This window comes from Physella acuta, unplaced genomic scaffold (genome assembly GCF_028476545.2).
Source record: "Physella acuta isolate Inbredline_101_S28 unplaced genomic scaffold, ASM2847654v3 ptg000079l, whole genome shotgun sequence".
In the NCBI taxonomy this organism is placed as follows: Eukaryota; Metazoa; Mollusca; class Gastropoda; family Physidae; genus Physella; species Physella acuta.
In genome coordinates this window covers 3,294,836-3,315,675 of record NW_026731599.1, presented here as the reverse complement: position 1 = coordinate 3,315,675, position 20,840 = coordinate 3,294,836, and the positions used below count along the sequence as shown (strand labels likewise).

Genomic DNA, 20,840 nt, shown 5'->3' with positions numbered 1-20,840 from the left:
TATATATATATATATATATATATATATATATATATATATATATATATATATATATATATATATATATATATATATATATATATATATATGTATGTATATATATATATATTTATTTATTTATTATTTTTTTTTTAATTTTATTTTTTTTATTTTTTATTTTTTGTGTATGAAAGGAAATAAAAAACAATAAGTAAACAACTGCTAATGAAAATACGCTAGTATCCAAGGTAGGACAAAAAACTCAAATGATGTGGAATTTGCAAAAAAATTTATACACGTTAGCCTTTGTATTAGGTGGCTCAATCCATGCTAATTATAATATTCTAACTATTATGTCCTCTATTACGTCCACAGAATTTGCATTCACATTTTTTTATTAGAGTGAGTTGGATTTTTTTTCAAATTACCTCCCCTGGCAAAATTATAAAATATTTTAATTAATTAGTTTTTTTTTTTACCCTACTGCTATTAAAATGTATCCAATTTTTCTAGTAATCTCAGCGAAAGTATTATTTGACATTGATCCGTATAATATTTTTTTGCAATGTGCGTTTATTTAATATTTTATTTACGTTATCCAAAAGAATAAAAACAGTGACGACTATAAAAAAAATTTTTTAGTCGTTATATGAATAAACCTTATCCAGTAGCGTACGCAGGGGGGGGGGGGGGAGCAGGGGGAGCGGCCGCTCCCCCTCTGGCCATTTTCATCAAAGTGGCGCCTTTTTGGAAACTTTTTAAACTCTAAGTTTTAAACAATGATATTTGTTAAAAAAATATTTTTGGTCGGCACATCTATGTAAATCACAAGATTTCTTTTCATGCAGCAATTAAGCATTATTGTACTAGTCTAGTACTGTCTACGTTTACAACACGTATTAACAGCTGCATCAGTTTACCATTCTAAAAATAACCATTACGATGCTTTGCAATGTTTAAAAAACCTCTACGGGTAGTACTACTTGGCAAGAGGGGTGTTAAGTTTAAGGCAACTGTATAATGTATTTGCTTGCGAATAATTGAATTAGAAAATGTTATACATAAAACTTCACACATAATTACTTTATATATACAGTTTGAATCGTGTGATTAATGTAAAAAAAATTACAATACAGAAACAAATACAACTGATGTGGCACCTCTATTTAAATTTACTTATTATGAGCAAACTGCGTAGTGGTGGGGAAATTTTGACAAGCTCAACAACGTCATCACAATGAAGTAGTAGTATTCTTACAGTTTGGGAGACAGTGATTACGATTACAAATTATATAAAACAGTCACAGCCCCCCTCCCCCATGGACCCTCTGTAAAAAAAAATATTGTCATAATACCACTGTTACTTATTTAAATCTATTTTTGTAATATATATTTGTGTATATATATATTTGTGTAATATATATGTATGTTAAGAACAGTCATCTAAAAACTGACGCTATGTTCACTCTGAGTTGGTTATCTCCCCCCCCCCCCCCCCACACACCTCACCACTACAATTGTGTAGAGCGACATTAATGTCACACCTAGGTATACACTGGGTTGGATAATTGACCTAAAGTGACCGGACAGTGGTGAATGAAGTTGAACCCCCCCCCCCCAACCCACCCCATACTGATCTGTTAAGTACATATAGAAAAACGCGTATTGATGTACCAAAGTACCATGCCGCCAGAAAATTAGCTTGTTAAACGTAAATATCTTTGAATATTGTTTTTGCAATTACCAGTAAAAAGGTGTGTGATCAATACAGTGATCTAACCCATACCTATCACTATGTTAAAAATGATCTTTAAAGAACACAAAGAAGAAGTATTTAATTAGAAATATATGATCTGAACTAAAAAGACGAATATTTTGTTAAATGTAAGATGTTATTCCGAGTGTTTTTCTATTATATCGAAAAGCGTGGTTTTATACGAACTCTGATTTTAAAAACTTTCATTATGCTGTAATACTTTAGCATTTATGATAACGATATATTAAATTCTGATTATAGACAAAAACATTTTGTAAACACGAATAGTGTTAAACAATTTCATTATATTCTTAATTAAATATTTATTTGTTTTGACATTTGTAATTAAATGTGTAGTTATATACATATTTATATTAAGAGAGTGATTATTTCCCCTATTTCACTTGTCTTAAATAATTTCCCAGGAATCATTATGTAAGAATTTTTTAGCGCAATTTCCATTCTGGAGAATTGCGTTTATTAACCCGTCATTTCTGGATGTATGAATGTATGAATGAATGGATGGATGTGTGTCCGCAGCTTTAAGTCGTATCTCCTCCTCAACGAAGCAATATCGAGGTCTAGTTCCAAAGCAATTATGTTAAGTAAGTTCCGAGGATGATTGTGGGCCAAAAAATTTCCCTGAATTCATTCCTGGATTTCCCGGAAAAGCCAAAAAACCTCGAAAAAAATGCAGTTTTTGGCCCATATCTCGGCAACCAGACCACTTAGCGACTTGAAACATGTACCAATCGATTTCTGCTATAATTTAGAACAATATTGCCGAAGAAAGTTTTCAAAAATATCCTTTCGTTCGGTCACAATTTTTTTTTTTTGAATTAATTAAAATTTGGACCGAATTAGTAGGCATTTTTATCCAACCACACCACACGCGTCATCACGTTCAATAGCTGCGCCATCACGTTCAATGGCTGCGTCATCACGTTCAGTAGCTAGGCGCGCAATGGTTTTTAGTCATGTAACTCTATTGTAAATAAAACATGTAAAATACTGAAAAAATAAATAAATAAAAAACGTTTTAATAACTAATTAACTAACCAATGGTTTTACTAACCCTGCTCTTGATTTACGCTACGACAGAGCTATTTTTAGATAACATAAGGAAATTGCGCTAAAATTGTCACTAGACTTTTTAAATTACCTTGTTTTTACAAGAATTACAAAACAGATTGTGTTACGTTCATTGTTTTTGGTTGTAGTGTATATATATATATATATATATATATATATATATATATATATATATATATATATATATATATATATATATATATATATATATATATATATATTTTTTTTTTTTTTTTTTTTTTTTTTTTTTTTTTTTTTTTTCGTTTACATTGATAAAATTTTTGTTTTGTCGGCCTACATTTCAATTTATTTTACATCATAGCGAAGTAATGACATACATCTATATATATATATATATATATATATATATATATATATATATATATATATATATATATATATATATATATATATATATATATATATATAATAAACGTATATAGAACGTGTTAAAAATTCGGCGCCCTTTTTTGCTCTTTTCGCTCCCCCTACAACTAAAACCTGGATACGCCTCTGACCTTACGGAAGGAAAAATAAACGCACTTCCAGCAATGTTATATTATAGACTAGCTGCATACCTGTGCTCCGTCACGGTAAATCTTTTTTAAATGTATCAACTTGGGAACATAACAAAACTAAACACAACACCACAACACAAACACAAAAGAAAACACAAACACAAAAGAAAACACAACATTAACACAACACAAACACAAAAGAAAACGAAAACGCAAACGCGACAAAAAACAAACGAAAAAACAAACGCAAATAAAAACACAGTTCAGTTCTTTAAATAAAATTAAAAAATTACATTAGCGTTTCATGACTAAAACCATTTCGCACCTAATGAACGTCATTACGCGTATATAATGTTACGGAATAGTTGATAAGAAATTATCATTAATAAACAGTACGTTCAGTGAATAAAATAAATAAAAGATAGCCTTTCATCAATCCATGCTAATTATAATATTCAAACAATAATGTCCTCTTACACGTCTACAGAATTTGCATTCACATTTTGCTAATTATATTATTCCAACAATAATTCCCTCTTGGAGATTTTGCATTCACTATTTTTAGCGCAATTTCCATACTGGACAATTGCGATTATTAACTCGTCATTTCTGGTGATGGATGGATGGATGTGTGTCCGCAGCTTTAAGTCGTATCTCCTCCTCAACGAAGCAATATCGAGGACTAGTTCCAAAAGCAAATATGTTAAGCAAGTTCCGAGGATGATTGTGGGCCTAAAAAATTCCCGAAATTCCTTCCTGGATTTCCCGGAAAAGCCAAAAAAACCTCGGAAAAAAATGCAGTTTTTGACCCATATCTCGGCAACCAGACCACCTAGCGACTTGAAACATTTACCAATCGATTCCTGACATAATTTAGAACAATATTGCCGAAAAAAGTTTTCAAAAATATCCTTTCGTTCGGTCACAAAAAATTAATTAAGAATTTTTAAACTGAGCATCGTGTAGGCCTAGGATGATATTTTTAATTTAAACTGAGCATCGTGTAGGCCTACTCGTTAAAATAAAACTAAGTTTATTTTTTACTTATTAATTTTTTGAATTTTTAAAACTACTTGTGTTGCATTATTTATTTGCTGAATATATGATTTATCTCGATTTAAAATTGTTATGGATAACATAAGGAAATTACGCTTAAATTGTCACTAGACTTTTTATTAACTTGTTTTTATTAGCGCGAGTTGAATTTATTTTTAGATTACTTCCCTTGTCAAAATTACAAAACAGCTTAATTAATTAGTTTTTTCGACCCTACTGTTATTAACATGTATCAATTTTTTTCTAGAAAATGTTATTTGACATTGATTCGTTTAATATGTTTTAGAAATTTGAGTGTATTTAGTATTTTCTTTACGCTATGTGAAAGAGAAAAACAGTGGCAACTATAAATTAGTCGTTATATAAACAAACCCTTCTCTATTACTTATAATAAGACACTGCAATGCAAGTAAAAAGCCCAACATGTGATGTGTTTACCTTTATGGTTACAAAATTTATAGCGATGAAGTAAGGAAGGGCTTACAGACTACCACAAGCGTTATATTATAGATTTTAGATGCCTGGATAGGAGGTGATGACAGGTGGGGCTTATACGTAAGTGTGTGCAAGTCAGAGGCGCAGCGACCCTTCCCGGCGCCCGGGGACATACTTTCAATTTGGCGCCCCCCTCGGGAGCAAATTTTCGATTTGCACCCCCCCCCCACTCGAACTTTTCATTTGCACTCCCCCCCTCAAACTTTCGATTTGCACCCCCCCCCCTCGAACTTTTCATTTGCACCCCCCCCCTCAAACTTTCAATTTGGCGCCCCCCCTAAGGTCGGCGCCCGGGGACATATGTCCCCCCCCGGCCCCCCCCCCCCCCCGTGATGCTAACATTAAAACTTTAGTTTTTATAGTGAAAACCAACAATTATGTGGTAAATTTTGGGGGCCCTAAAAATCGGGGGCCTTAGCTGCAGCCCTTTCAGCACCCCCCTCCTTAATCCGCCGTTGTTGAGACGTCACATTTTTTGCATTAACAAAAAGTTATGTTAGAAAACACATTTTAGCCGTTATTTCGCGTTTTAGAAAACTGTTTTAATAAATTGTAATAGGAATTGATTAAAATACTCTATGCTGAGTGAGTTCAGACAAGATTTTGGAAAGATATCGATGTTTTAAGAAAAATTCAACTGCAATTTTGAGGGGGGTTGTAGGCTGAGGTGTGACGTCATTTTAGGGGGGGGGGGGGTCTGGCTTTTTGTGACGATGTGTGACGGATGGGAGGGGGAGGTAAAAATCGTCAAAAAAGCGTGACGTTATTTATGGATGACCCCTTTGGTGAATGCGCGTGTGAAGCTGATGGCAATGGGGTTTGGTACCTCAAAAAGTTAAGAATCGCTGTACTTGATCTGGTCTAGGTTCTAGCCAGATTTATATTTAAAAAAAAAATACCATCTATAAAAAAATCATAACAAAACAAACTCGTGCGAAAACAACATAGATCTAGATCTCGGTCTAAACCAGTAATAAGCATTTATACACCTGAACCTGAAATTGTTGTTTTTAAAATGATGCTTCTATGTTTTTTTTAAATATATTTTTCTATTTTATTGAGCCAGTAACAATTAAATCTATCTTAAGCTATAGTCTAGTGAATAGTGATAATAAACAATTAGTTATTTAAAATAAATCTAGCCCATATATATGTATATGTATATATATATATATATATATATATATATATATATATATATATATATAATTTTATATATTGTACTATATAATAGTATTCAATGCTTTAATAGGCTAATAAATAGTCGGAGTCTACTATACACTATATAATTATAATACTATATATGCATATACAATTTCATTTTTAAAAAAAATATATTATGCAAAGGATAACACCACAATTACATAAATAGTCAGTAATATTTAAAATTAACATATATCTAGACTTATTTTGTAGGTTTGATAGGCCTACATATTATTTATTTTAAATAAATTCATTATATGCAAAAATGCGAATGTAAATCTAGAAACAACATGGCGGCGCCCATGGAATTTGACAGAGTGTAGCAAGTTGAAGAAGAAAATTCAATTGTTAATTACCTGGGTAGCCTTACTCAATGTTCAGTTTATAAACTATATGCCAATTCCATTATTCGTATTATCGGGTAATTAATTATTTTAAATTTCCTATTTGATCAATTTAATTTACGTTTTTGTCAAGTTGATAGTAGAAGTTTACCACGGTAATCTGGTAATCTCTATTGACTTGAGTATTGTTGTGTGTGTAAAATCGGCCGCGGCTAGTAATGTGAAAAAAAAAACGTTGCTTCATTGTTATGGCTTTATTTTAATACAAGTATATTGTGGTATAATTGTGTCAAATATAATAGATAACTAAATAATAAAGCAATGTCTAAATATATCAATATGTGAATATATAATATATAGCCAACTGGCCAGAAATTGACTTTACTTTAAACAGCAGCAGTGTTTACACAGCAAGATTTGCTTTATAAACAGCAGCCATCTGTAAATTAGAGTGGTTTCCCCTGAATCTCTAACTATAAGTATAAAGTATACCATCAAAACTTAACAAGATGGCTGCAAAAGTAAATGAGCTTGGTCGCATCTGATGAAAACATCACTAGTCTGACTAGTATTTATTTATAACTGAAAAGTTAGTCTATAGGCCTAGGCCTAATTAATATGATTATTTAAAAACAGATACATGAATGAATCTTTGAAGCATATTTGTAACTTTCAAACATAAATCCTACTAAAAATGTGAAATAAGGGCTAAAGTTTAATGAGTCACCTTTTTTCACATTACTAGCCTCGGTCGATTTTATTTAGCCTACCTAAGTTTACCAAGTTTCATTTACACAATGTCTCAATATGACGGAATATGATGAACAAATCATCATTAGGCCTAATCATAAATTTAATTTGATAATAATTATCAATGAATATTTATTATTTTATATTCTATTTTGATTTCTATAAAATATGCAAATGCAGAGAATTTAAAACATTTTTTTTGTCAGCTCGAGGCTACATTTCTATTTATTTTCATGAAGTCTAACTAAATAAATTATAACCTAAATTTTTAGCCCATACTTTTGTAAGACAAGCTTGATTGGCTGTCTGTGACTGTGGTGATGTGATCCATTTTTCTGAAAACATCACTGTAAGATCTAGATTCTAGATCTAGTAGATCTAATTTGTACTCAAATCTTTGCCGATAAATTCTTTTAATAGAATTAGGTCTACTCATTTCAAACGCATGTGCCACTAGTTATCATAGTTATGCCTTGTTTATTTTCATTTTCACTAATTTTGAGTGATAAAATGAAAACAAGTAAATTATTTTATGCTTTTTAAAAATATTTTTAGTTAGACATACAGAAAATACTAAAATACAACAAAACCTAAGCAGTCAGATTTTTATTGCCTTATTGATTTCAATAACATCATACATTATTTTTTACATTTTTAGTGGGCCTTTCGACTTTTTATGAGACTATTCTCATTTGTGTCAAGTCTTTATTTTACTATTTTAATTTTTTAGACCAGGAGATTTAGATCTAATCTAGAATCTTTATTACTAGATAAATGGCCCATTGAGAGAGAAAAACTGGAATGCTGATTAAAATTATATCAGTTTTCATCATATAGTCGATCAAGTTAAGACCCTGCCAATCATCTCCAGTTGCTTGAACCCATTTGTTCACCATAAGACTAATAACAAAATAGCATCTAGGATTGTCTATTTGATGGTCAGCATTTGATTTTGTTATTTGATAGTTGTCTAAGGGAGGCTATCCCATACAGAAGTAACCCAAATTTTGTAATATTAGGATTTTTATTTTTGTCTGCCTTTTTTTAATGATGATTTTCTGTTTTAGTAAGATCTTCATTTTTTAAACTAATGTAACTTTCTTGTTTCAGGTGGGATAAAATGTGAGTTTAAAAGTAGAGTTTGTTACTTAATAGACTTTGTAGTAAAACTTTACTTTCTTCTTAAAAAAGATTGCTCCCATATGGAATTAGCTTATAAGTATTATAAACAACAGTTTATTCTCTGAAGTACAACTAGGATAGCATTTAAAATTTACTGCTCCCTTGAAATGGAGGGCACTTTTGCATCTGCCAGACCTGTGGTCTTAGAAACTTTAGCTCATGCTTGCAGCCAAGATGCATCTGTTTTAAAACCTGCAGAACACCAGCTTCAATTATGGGAAACAGAACCTGGATTTTATTCAATATTAACTGTAAGTTTATAGTTGTGTTAGTTTAATCAGGAACTAATTGTGGAATTAAAAGTTTTCAAATGCAATAATTAAAACTATTTAGCCTAACCTAACAAAAGTACTTTTCTAAGAAAAAAAATGTCATAAAAAATGTCCTACTTTATTTATCTGCACTCTTGCTGTTGAAGTTACTCTCTAATGGGAACCTGACATAGTTCAGGGAAAGTTAAGGTTACTGGCATTTAATGCTGACCCCATAATCCCTTTATCTGCCATTTGGACCATGAGTGTGATAGACTACCTTATTGGCAACATAGTTACCTTTAATACTAGGAAATAGGTTACTTATAAACTATCTTAGCTAGTTGAGGTGATGCATAGAAAAAATAGTCTTTACAACAATAATTGTATAATTATATCATTAGAACTAAAACCACTACACTTATTAATTTACATAGCTGTATAAAGAAGAACAACCATGAAATCTTAATATTAAGTTAAGAACACAAATGCCACTGTTGGCACTAATAGTGATATAATAAATACATTTCCCTATACCCAACTGAATGGTGATAACAAAGTAAAGACAGATATTGAAACATGCACATTGCCCTATGTATACACCTGGGAAATTACACCTGATACAACTAATTGCCCCTAAAAACAAAATCTTTCTATTGTGGTTTAGGGAGAGAAGAAAAGATTTTTAAAATTAAGATTTAAATATTAATCAATGGTTAATCATAACTATAATAATAAGAATTAATGCAACCTTATATGTCAGACATGTTTATAATGCTTGTTGAAGGATATATTTTGCAATCATATGATTGATGCCAATGTGAGATGGTTAGCAGCATTGTATTGCAAAAATGGCATTGACAGATACTGGAGAAAATCTGCACCCAAGTGAGTTTCTTATTTTAGCATAATTTTTTTAAACGAACTGCTTTAGGCCTTACTAGAAAATTCTGTCAATTAATAATGTGAATTCAAGGCCAGTTAAACACTTGCTGCTAATTTTGGTTCGACTTTTCAGTGCAATATCTGAAGAAGAGAAAGAGGCCATTAAAAAACGTCTGGTGTCTGATTTTACTGAACCTGTTCCTCAAGTAAGCTTAAAATTTAATATCCTCATATGTTGCAAATATCATTTGAAAGCTCTCACATCAACTTGATTATAACACTTTTTACTTTTAATAAGCTTCTCTCAGATGTTTAAGTATCTATATTTTGTAATTATTTAAAATCATCAGATTGCCACACAGATAGCAGTTTTAATTGCTAAAATTTCCCGGCTTGATTGTCCACATAATTGGAACTCATTGCTTCCCACGCTTCACACTGCCATCCGATGTGAGGAGCAGCTAGTGCAGGAGAGGGCCCTCTTGGTCCTACATCATGTCACCAAAACACTGGCATCTAAAAGGCTGCCACCTGACAGGAAGTTGTTTGAAGAGGTAGACATTACAATAATTCCTCTTAAGATTTTTAATGTGGGCTTATCTATATTCTTTTCATTGATCATGATTTTTTTAAGTTCTCAATAAATTTACCTTGAGAATAGACTATTGAATCCACATTTTTTAAAATGAATGTTGTTATAATTTGTCCTATAAAGCAAGTAACGTCCTCAGCTATTGAGCCAAACTTAAAGATTCAAGTGCTCGGAGTTGTGTTTTACTATCACACAAAAACCATTTGTTTTTTTTACTTTTGTCATTAACTTTTTGCTCGCAATAGTATTGTAACTGCCATTACACCACTTGAAATTTCAGCTGACGCAGGATGTCTTTGTGTACATGGTTAGTCTGTGGAACTCAAATCTGAACACATTTTTTCTGGTGGCTGCACAGCATGATGAGGCCATGGTGCCTTCTATTGACAGGTGTAAACTTATTTTAAAAGGTGATCAGCACACAGCTCTTTGCATTTTTCTTAAATTAAAAAACATTTTTAATCACTTGGATTATTTTTCATGTTTGGACCACTGAAATGTCTGTCACTGATTTTTTCAGTCTTGAGAAAGCAAGTTTGCTATGGTTTTAAGCAAGTGCACAAAAGTGAAGAGGCGATGAACTTCATCTCAAACCTTTTTCCCCAGTTAGACACATTCCTTGATTGCCGTAAGTTCTGGTTTTTTTCTTTGTTAAAAGTTTCTTTCAACCAAAGCTATTGGCTATTTTATTTTCATGAATCTAAAACTTACTTATTTGTTGTTAAGGTCGGAGTCTGTGGGGGCACCATGTAATGCTTGAAAAATGTGAACATTTAATTTCATCAGTTACCAAAGTGGTAAGTATGCTATCATTTTTTTTAAAATGTAAAAGTCAAGTTTGTTTTTATAGAGGTTCATTTGTGATTATAAGATAATAAACAAAAGAATTACTTTTCATCAGTTTCAAACACTTTGTTAACCAGTACTTGAAGCTAATTTTTCTCAGACAAAATAAGGTCAACACTTATAAAGAGATGACCCTTGTGGGTTTTTTCATTTGTTTTTTTTTACAGTAATATTTCCTTAAAATCTATAATTTTCTCATGAAAACTCCTTAAATGTGTTGTCATGAGCAAGGCTATGCATTGGGCAATTAAATCTCTGCTAATAAGATGTTTTATCAATTATCTGCTGGTCATATGTCCCACACAGAACTAAAAACAAGTTCTAATGCATGTTGACAGTTATTAGTAGTATCCTGAAAAATATTTGTTTTGAACTAGTACAAAACTCATTGTGAATAAATGTTTACTAAATATGGACATTAATTTTTACATTTTCTCAAGTCTGTTAATAACAATATGTATAGTAACTGTTGCTGAGGTTTTTGTTATACACCTGTTGAAAGAAAATTTGTATTAAATGACTCAGAACCCAAACGTCTTGTTCATATCCAAGGCTTGAGTCTATAGGATGCTGACAATTTCCTTGTACGTCATAGTCACTGAAACAGATGAACTATGTTTCATCTGTTTCTGACACAAACAGGAAGATTTGTATAAAAAATGTTTGTTTACAAAAATTCTCCTCTTGTTTTCTTACAGCTTCTGGATCTGCTTGAAATGCATCCAACTTCTTACGTTCATTTTATAAAAACTACATTAACATTTGTAGTTCAGTACAACTTTACTGCCAAAGGTATTTGTTTTACAGGATAATGATTAGGTCTTATTTTAAACTGCAATGTCTATTGTGTAGATCAGCCAATTCAACCCCATACAAGTTAAAATCTTGATATTTTCCCTCTCATTTCAGGTCTTTTGTTTGAACGGTTTACTGTGAATTGTTTCAATCTGATGAAGCAGATTTTATTTAGTGATGACTATAAACCAAGGAAAAACAATGATGGTACATTTATGACATTTATTTGTGAAGCTCATTTGAACCTTTGAACTGTGCAGTGTGTCAGTCAGTAATCAAAAGGTGGGGGCAGCTTTGTCAAGTGACAGGACACAAGGTTATACTCTCAGAAGACCTGAGTTGAAATTCCAGGGGATATTTGGTATACACATTTTGTATCTAAAGCATCACTTAGTCAGCCCAGCTATGATGGGCACTTAGTGCATTTTGGGAAAGTAAAGGCAACTGACCATTATACTGTTCAGCCAATAGCGGCATTGTTCAACTAAATCACAAAATATTTCCCAGCGTAAATCTTCTGGCTTGAGGTTTATCTTTAATGTATGTAAACATTCTGGCTGAGGTTTGTACTCTTTAATGTGGTAGCACTGCCCTTATGACTTGCAGGCACATAATTTCCTAACACTGCATTTACACTTATTGCACATCTTATTTACATACCTGTGAAAGTATGTGTGAGGGAATGTCCTTTATGCATTACTATACCTTTCATCCCTTCACTGTGAAACTGGGGAGTTGTTGAGAATGCTCCTGCAAAGGTTTCTGGGAGGGGGGGGATTAAATTTCTGCCCCAAGAGCTAAAAAAAAGGCCACGTAGGGCCCCAGAATAAAGATAAGGAATACTATTGAATTTGAAAGATTCTGAGAAAATAACCAATCTATTTTGTGAAAAATATTAACTTGCTTGTTTCCTCTTTGTCCATAAAAATTTTATTACAAAAACTGAGATGTGCCTACCATTCAAAAAATAATGATTAGTAATACCTTAAGTATAAAATTTGAAAAGTTACTTTTCTAAAAAAAAATAGCATAATACTTTTCTATCTAACCTAATAAAAATGAATGTATGTCTATTTGTCTGTGTGTTTGTCTTTTATGCATTACTCAGCCTTTGGGGAGATGTTGAGAATAATCCTTTGGAAGTTTCTGCAAAAAAAATTAAATTTTGAAGGAGTGGTGCCCCAGTAGGGTGCAGAAATTTCCAGAAAAGTGCAAATTAATTAAAATAATATGAATGTTGAATTATTTCCTTGTCAAATTTTACTCCTAGAAGAAACATGCCCGGTGACACTAGAAGCCAATAGGATCATTACAGAGTTCTTTACTTGTGACACACTCTCAGAGATTTGTCGTCGTTTGGTGTCAGACTATTTTTTGCTAACAACAGATGATTTGACAACTTGGGATGCAGATCCTGAAGAGTTTTGTAAGTCTTGTTATCTTGAGTCATGTCACCTTGTCGTGTCACCTTGAGTCTCTTTCTGTCATCTTGAGGTTATTTGTTTGAACCCATGGACATTACTTTCTATAACACTGATTTTGTTTTTCCATAGGCCAAGAAGAAGGAGGGGATTCCTACAAATATTCATTAAAGGTTATAATATTTTTCACCCAAGTGCTTATAAGCATTAAAATCTTGTATTAAATTATCTTAAAAGCATTGCCTGCAGGATAATTGAATGAGAAAATAAATGCCTTACATTCACAGCCTTGTACAGAAACTCTGTTCTTGACAATCTTTAAAGCATTCCGTTTGTCTCTGACCCCCATCTTGCTAGAGATGGTGCAGGCTGTCCAGGGACCTTGTGATCCAGACAACCTTGCTGCAGTGCTCAGGAAAGATGCTGGTAGGATAAATTCAAGTCTTGCTCCTTATTTTATGAACATGCATTTTTACATCATTTGTTTATAAAATAACTAAAAAGAGACTTGAAATGAAGTGTTTTAAATGAAGAAGCTGTTTAGACCTTGTCCTGAACAATACATTAACCATACTTTACATTACAGCTTACAATGCTGTGGGCTTAGCATCTTTTGATCTCTTTGATGAGATTGATTTTGACTCTTGGCTCACTACACACTTGCTCCAGGAACTCCAGATTAAACAGAAAAGGTAAATATCTCGAGACCTCATTGTGTTGCGTGTAGGTGCAGCACTTGCACCTTAGCAAAAAGAAATAATGGTAAATCTGATTGTTATTCTAGAAAAATGTTAGTCAACACATAAGAAATCTTTTAACATGATTTCATAAAAGTATACTACAATAAGCAGTTTTGAAAATTTCTCTCTTACAAAAATGGTATATTTTTCTGGATTATTATTTTATTAACTTCCACCAAAATCATCAATCTTATTGCCATATTGTTGAAGCAGTTACCTAACAGCTCACTAATATAAACATTTTGTCTAATCAAACAAACATAGACATTTTGACACATAACACAGATAGAGACATTTTGACACATAACACAGACATTTTGACACATAACACAGATAGAGACATTTTGACACATAACACAGAGACATTTTGACACATAACACAGATAGAGACATTTTGACACATAACACAGACATTTTGACACATAACACAGATAGAGACATTTTGACACATAACACAGACATTTTGACACATAACACAGATAGAGACATTTTGACACATAACACAGACATTTTGACACATAACACAGATAGAGACATTTTGACACATAACACAGAGACATTTTGACACATAACACAGATAGAGACATTTTGACACATAACACAGACATTTTGACACATAACACAGATAGAGACATTTTGACACATAACACAGACATTTTGACACATAACACAGATAGAGACATTTTGACACATAACACAGACATTTTGACACATAACACAGATAGAGACATTTTGACACATAACACAGACATTTTGACACATAACACAGATAGAGACATTTTGACACATAACACAGAGACATTTTGACACATAACACAGACATTTTGACACATAACACAGATAGAGACATTTTGACACATAACACAGATAGAGACATTTTGACACATAACACAGACATTTTGACACATAACACAGATAGAGACATTCTGACACATAACACAGACATTTTGACACATAACACAGATAGAGACATTTTGACACATAACACAGACATTTTGACACATAACACAGATAGAGACATTTTGACACATAACACAGACATTTTGACACATAACACAGATAGAGACATTTTGACACATAACACAGAGACATTTTGACACATAACACAGATAGAGACATTCTGACACATAACACAGATAGAGACATTCTGACACATAACACAGATAGAGACATTTTGACACATAACACAGATAGAGACATTTTGACACATAACACAGATAGAGACATTTTGACACATAACACAGATAGAGACATTTTAACACATAACACAGATAGAGACATTTTGACACATAACACAGATAGAGACATTTTGACACATCCCACTAATATAAAAACTCCAAGCTTTTGATGTTACCAAAGTATTTACTTGTGTACAAAGCTACCGTGTGATCCGCAAAAGAGTGGTTTGGCTGATAGGACAGTGGGTTGGAGTGAAGATGTCTGTCAGCTTGAGGCCAGCCCTTTATGAGGCAGTCATAGGGCTGCTGGATCCCAATGAGGATCTGGCAGTTCGCCTGGAGGCTGCTCAGACACTGAAAACTGATATCCTTTTTCTGTATTTCAACCTTGTTTTTTTTTTTTTAATTTGACTGACAAAACATATAGTTTTAAGTAAATTGTACACAAACTGTTTCCCTTAACTCACTTACCTGTTGATGACTTTGAGTTCACAACAGAGCAACTTTTGCCAGTAAGTAATTTAATGACAAATATTTGCACCACTCACTTTTATTTGGCCCAACCAGTAGAGTTATTTCTATGTGTAAGATAAGGAAGTTCTCTTAGCAAGGCAGTCTGTACATTACATTTCTGTGTACCATAAGATTAGAAAGTTTGAGTGTAAAAAATTGTTTTGTGGCATTTCTAAATGTTTCTTTAAATTTTATGTTTCAGTATATTGAGTCCCTGTTTTCTCTTCTGTTTCGTCTTCTCAAAGAAGTAAGAGAGTGTGATACAAAGGTGACATTTTTATTTTCTTCTTAAATTTTAAGTTTTGAATCAAAGCATGATAATTTGAATAAAATTCGATTTGATGAATATCAAACCAATGCCAGAAATGTGAGCATTCCAACTGCACACCGTCTTAACTTCAACTGCTGTTCAACAGATGCATGTGCTCCATGTGTTATCTTTTGTGATTGAGAGAGTGGGCTCCAAGATCCGACCATACACAGCTTCTCTGGTCCAGTACCTGCCACTGTTGTGGAAAGAGTCAGAAGAACACAATATGCTGAGGTGTGCCATCCTGACAAGTCTCATACACCTAGTCCAGGTCAGAGCTTTGTTACTCTAGCACCTTTATTGCTACTCTAGAGCTTACTTGAACATCATCTCTAACAGGTTTGACCTTGTCTGTTGCAGGGTTATGGCCCTGAATCCACCCAGCTATGGCAGTTTATAATCCCAGCCATTGCCATCAGCACAGACACCACACAAGAGCCGTATGTTTACCTGCTAGAGGATGGCCTGGAGCTGTGGTATGTCACCCTCATCAACGCCCCGCTGATGTCGCCAGAGCTGTTGAAACTTTTTCATCACATGCCCCCACTCTTAGGTTTGGCTTCCATTCATCTAGTTACCTCAACACTTTAACAATTTTAGGCTTGGCCTCCATCTTTTTAAATAATGTTAGCTATTTTTCAGTTTACTTGTATTTGAAATTTATTTTGTCTGTAAATAACTTTTTTCCTGGCTATTCTGTTTGTAGAGTTGGGCACTGAAAATCTGAGAATTTGTTTGAAAATTATTCAGTGTTATGTCTTACTTGGCTTAAGAGACTTTATGCAGGTAATGCTATTTCTTGATGATGTTTTTTTGGTTTTAAAATAAGTGTAGCCTTGTGCTCAATAACATATTTTACTCATTGAACTTATTGTTTGTCAGGCATTTTCTGAAATTCTTGCATCATCTTTGTTGAGCTTGATGACAGATATTCGTACAGAAGGGATGGTACTTACACTCAGGGTCAGTTTTTGTTCATTAGATATGTTTACTTGGTCATACATTTTTTTTCAGTTTTTTATACACCAGTTAACATAAAGTGACTTTATTGAAACAATTATTTTTAATATTGCACAGCTAAAGAAATGTCCCAATATGTATAGTGTTTATTTTTTAATTTGTCACAACAAATGAATTCTGTTGTGCTGATATCCTAACACAGACAATTTCTATCCCAGTTAGTGGAACTAATCCTTAAAGCTTTTCCCATGGAAGGTCCATCTGTATTCCATGCTTTGGTGCCTGGTATCATCAATTCCATTTCAACTGGTGAAGTAAGTTCTTAAATAATTTGTGGGTTAATATTAAAAACGAGCAGATCCGCTGCGTAGCATATGCCGCTATTTATTTTCTTTATTTTCTACTTTTCAGTAATTCATATTTTAATTCGACACTACAATATTTGTGACTGACAATATTTTGCTTTAAAACAGTATCATGAGTTTGTAAACGACAATTATCCTCACCCTCCCTCCCTTTACCCACCTCCCCCCTTCCCCCTCTGTGAAAAGCAGTTTACAGACCACAATGAAAAGACCAAGCAGAACTTGTTACCTCCCCTTAGTTCAAAATCATTTAAAAACTAAATTATCTTATTAGCCACTACTAATTCAACCCGGCTCTACAATTGTAAATATTTGGTGTGAACCACAGCTTACCAGACTGGTGGGGGTGGGGGTGATAGCGATATGGTCTGTTGTGCATGCAAGGAGAGTGAGGGAGAAGGCAGGTTGGCATGTGTACACGGTGGTGGTGTCCTGCATGGTCCCTCATAGAGAATTATATATAGAGATTAATTATTTCTACTGTAAAACTATTAATTTAAAAATATCATATTTTGAAGGAAAACTTAATTTTTAAAAATCTTATTTTGAAGGAAAATTGTGTAGTGATGGCCATGCATTTAAGTTTATTTGCTCGGATACTCCTTCAAAATCAACCTTTCATGTGGTCAGTGATTCAACATGTCGCATCAGAAGCTGGACGAGATGTAAGTTTTTAAATAACTTAATCAAACCAACTAATTACAAAAACCACATTTAATATATTTTCTTTTTATTTTCTCGTATATAATAAGAAGAATTGTAATCATTCAAAAAATCAAAATTGAGATTTAAATCACAAATCTGCATATGAGTTGCCATTCCCATTTGTGTTATCTAAGAATATTCGAGAATGTTTGGGGGAGATGACTACCGCTTTATTTTATTTCAGACAAAATAATTCTTTCAGTAAATTTAAATTTGGTTCCCTGAAATTTTTAAAATTTCTAGTAGCTGGTTTGATCCTTCTATTATATTCAGACAGATTCTCTATTTGCAAGCCTTCTAGTTTGATATCCTGCTATTTTATTCAGACAGATTCTCTATTTGCAAGCCTTCTAGTTTGATATCCTGCTATTTTATTCAGACAGATTCTCTATTTGCAAGCCTTCTAGTTTGATATCCTGCTATTTTATTCAGACAGATTCTCTATTTGCAAGCCTTCTAGTTTGATATCCTGCTATTTTATTCAGACAGATTCTCTATTTGCAAGCCTTCTAGTTTGATATCCTGCTATTTTATTCAGACAGATTCTCTATTTGCAAGCCTTCTAGTTTGATATCCTGCTATTTTATTCAGACAGATTCTCTTTTTGCAAGCCTTCTAGTTTGATATCCTGCTATTTTATTCAGACAGATTCTCTATTTGCAAGCCTTCTAGTTTGATATCCTGCTATTTTATTCAGACAGATTCTCTTTTTGCAAGCCTTCTGGACACTTGGACTGACAAGTTTGACATCATCACCCAGCCAGAGCGGAGGAAGTTGAATGCTCTAGCTCTAGCATCCCTTCTCACACATAATCACAGGTTGCATTCTAACTATAGTCCTAGTGTTTATCTAGTGTCAAATTAGTATCAATTATAGGTAAATCAATTCAGTTAGTAACTGTACAAGTACAACATTGTGACTAAAATTTTAATATTTATTTTCAGGATTGTTACAGAGAGATTTGGAATCATCATAAATAATTTGGTGGAGGTTCTACATGATGTTTGTAGGGTTGATGAAGAGGGAAATATGTCAGAGTAAGTCTCAATTTTCCTCTACTTGTTCATGGAGTGAATGTTAGATCATTGATTAGAAAAATATAAACCATCTCTCTGCAGTGGTCTGGTGATTGAACAGGGCGAAATCAAAGTCAGTGATGAGCAAGACACCCAGCACGACCTAAGAAAACATTTAGTAAGACTTTTCATTTGGCTTTAGTCATGTTAGCTGTACAAGTTAGCTGTTGGGTGATTGGGCAGTTGGCCTCAGCACAGATGACTCAACAGTTTATTCTATTTCAGCTTTCCAAACAAGACCCAGTCCACACAGTGTGCCTAAAATCCTATCTCATGTCCCAGCTCAAACTGTGTCAAGAAAATGTAGGACAAGCAGCTTTCGACCACCTTATGAGTCAAGTTGATCCTGAAGTTTTAAGTCAGCTTCAGCCATTTTGCCATTAGCTGTACCTGTAAAAAATACTGGTAAACTGTGGATTTTGGTCAATGAAAAATCTCATTTGTCTCATGACATCTCCTCACGACCTCCATTTTTATCCTGATTTTAAAAGTTGCTGGCAATGAAAATAATTATTTACAGCAAATTCCCTAGTCATAGGCAGGTAACCTTGGTTTCCCCCCCCCCCCCCAACAGAAATAACTAGCATTTGGAGATCCCATCCATTGTTTACTGAGCTCATAATTTCCATGCAGTTATAGTCACTTGTTTATGTCATAAGTTTGATCTATCCCTCTTCTCTAATGATGTCTAATTATTCCTATAGTCAAAATGTTTCATATTGTATTTGAATAGCTTATGTATTCAAGTTCAAGCTCTGTTGTAAGGCTAAGAAATATAAATATTTATTCCTTTATCTGAATTGAGTAAGTTTTAATGGGCCAGCTCTGATGTAGTAAATGATGAAAGAACTGAAGTGTGTGCTGTTCTCTGTAGCTCATGTTGTGTGTATGAAAACACATTGAAATGTATTTAACAAAGAGAACTTGCATAATAATAAAATATAAAGAATTAAAATTGCTTTTATTAATTTACTTTGTAAATTGTGCTTTTATGTAATAACAATTTAACAAAAGCCATTACTTTGTAAATTGTTTTATGTATTATTATTGATTAACAAAAGCCATAATCATATTAGTTTATTACAAAAACACTGGGTTTGAATAAATATATAAATATAAAATTGTCTACTTCTGTAATTTAGTATATCTGCAATCCCAATAGGTACAGCATTTTAAAATTATTTGTACTATTTGTAACATAACTCACTATGGTGTCCCTGGGATAATAAACTTCATTATTGTTTAAGATGACTTAAACAGTTAAAAACTACATTTATTTACCTTTACAGTTTCAGCAATAAAACTTTAATTGATACTAATTTCAATTTCCAAAATAAATCGGTAGCCTAAAAAATGTTTTTTGAAAAAATGTGTTTATTATTAAATGGCTATGATGCTGTATTAAATTGAAACTGTTACAGTGGTTAACTTTTAAGAAGTGTTGCTGTGAATTAATTAACCATTCACTGCTGCTCAGCACAAATGTGTTGTCTGCTTGAGATCTTTCCATTCAAACATGACAAAATGTGAAGGCATAGCTGGTTGATTCATCAATCAAGTATCAAGGTATTATTTTCAAGAAATTTTCTTCAAGAGTCAGGAATTTTTAAAATCAGGGTTGTACATTAAATTTTCTATTTGCAAGCAAAAAGTTTCAGTATCTAATACAAACGATATATTTTAATTTATTTTTGGCTCCCTAGTACTCGGCATATTATATGAATACATTGCAGATGGAAAATGTATTTTCTTACTTTCAGTGCATATAAAAGCTTATTATAAAGGTTTTCTATATTTGTTTTATTAAAAATATAAGAATCACATTAA

The 20,840-nt window shown here is 32.7% G+C and overlaps 1 protein-coding gene across 4 annotated transcripts; it reads left to right on the top strand.

The window, feature by feature from the left end:
• The first annotated feature begins 5,828 nt into the window (after positions 1–5,828).
• LOC131956086 (importin-11) lies at positions 5,829–19,986 on the top strand. 4 transcript variants are annotated; one of them, XM_059320490.1, is made up of 27 exons: positions 5,829–5,866; positions 8,304–8,626; positions 9,414–9,514; positions 9,645–9,717; positions 9,862–10,065; positions 10,384–10,513; positions 10,624–10,731; positions 10,830–10,900; positions 11,648–11,741; positions 11,859–11,951; positions 13,015–13,170; positions 13,298–13,338; positions 13,453–13,591; positions 13,752–13,857; positions 15,284–15,447; positions 15,555–15,595; positions 15,799–15,864; positions 16,013–16,177; positions 16,267–16,459; positions 16,613–16,692; positions 16,789–16,869; positions 17,085–17,180; positions 17,783–17,896; positions 18,634–18,755; positions 18,882–18,974; positions 19,056–19,131; positions 19,239–19,985. In XM_059320490.1, the coding sequence occupies exons 2-27, from the start codon at positions 8,483–8,485 to the stop codon at positions 19,395–19,397; spliced, it is 2,910 nt and encodes a 969-aa protein (XP_059176473.1). In that variant the 5' UTR covers positions 5,829–5,866; positions 8,304–8,482; the 3' UTR covers positions 19,398–19,985. The 4 variants fall into 4 exon arrangements, with proteins under 4 accessions (XP_059176473.1, XP_059176481.1, XP_059176463.1 ...); XM_059320498.1 differs by lacking the exon at positions 5,829–5,866 and adding an exon at positions 6,388–6,520 and having other exon boundaries at positions 13,018–13,170; positions 19,239–19,986; XM_059320480.1 differs by lacking the exon at positions 5,829–5,866 and adding an exon at positions 6,388–6,520.
• The last annotated feature ends 854 nt before the right edge of the window (positions 19,987–20,840 follow it).

What these genes read in the sequence shown, in the direction of transcription:
- LOC131956086 (XM_059320490.1), top strand. Translation starts at nt 8,483, where the DNA reads ATGGAGGGCACTTTTGCATCTGCCAGACCTGTGGTCTTAGAAACTTTA. An exon ending in AGTGCTCAGGAAAGATGCTG is followed by an intron (nt 13,592 to 13,751) that starts GTAGGATAAATT and finishes TTTACATTACAG; the next exon opens with CTTACAATGCTGTGGGCTTA. An exon ending in GCTTAAGAGACTTTATGCAG is followed by an intron (nt 16,693 to 16,788) that starts GTAATGCTATTT and finishes ATTGTTTGTCAG; the next exon opens with GCATTTTCTGAAATTCTTGC.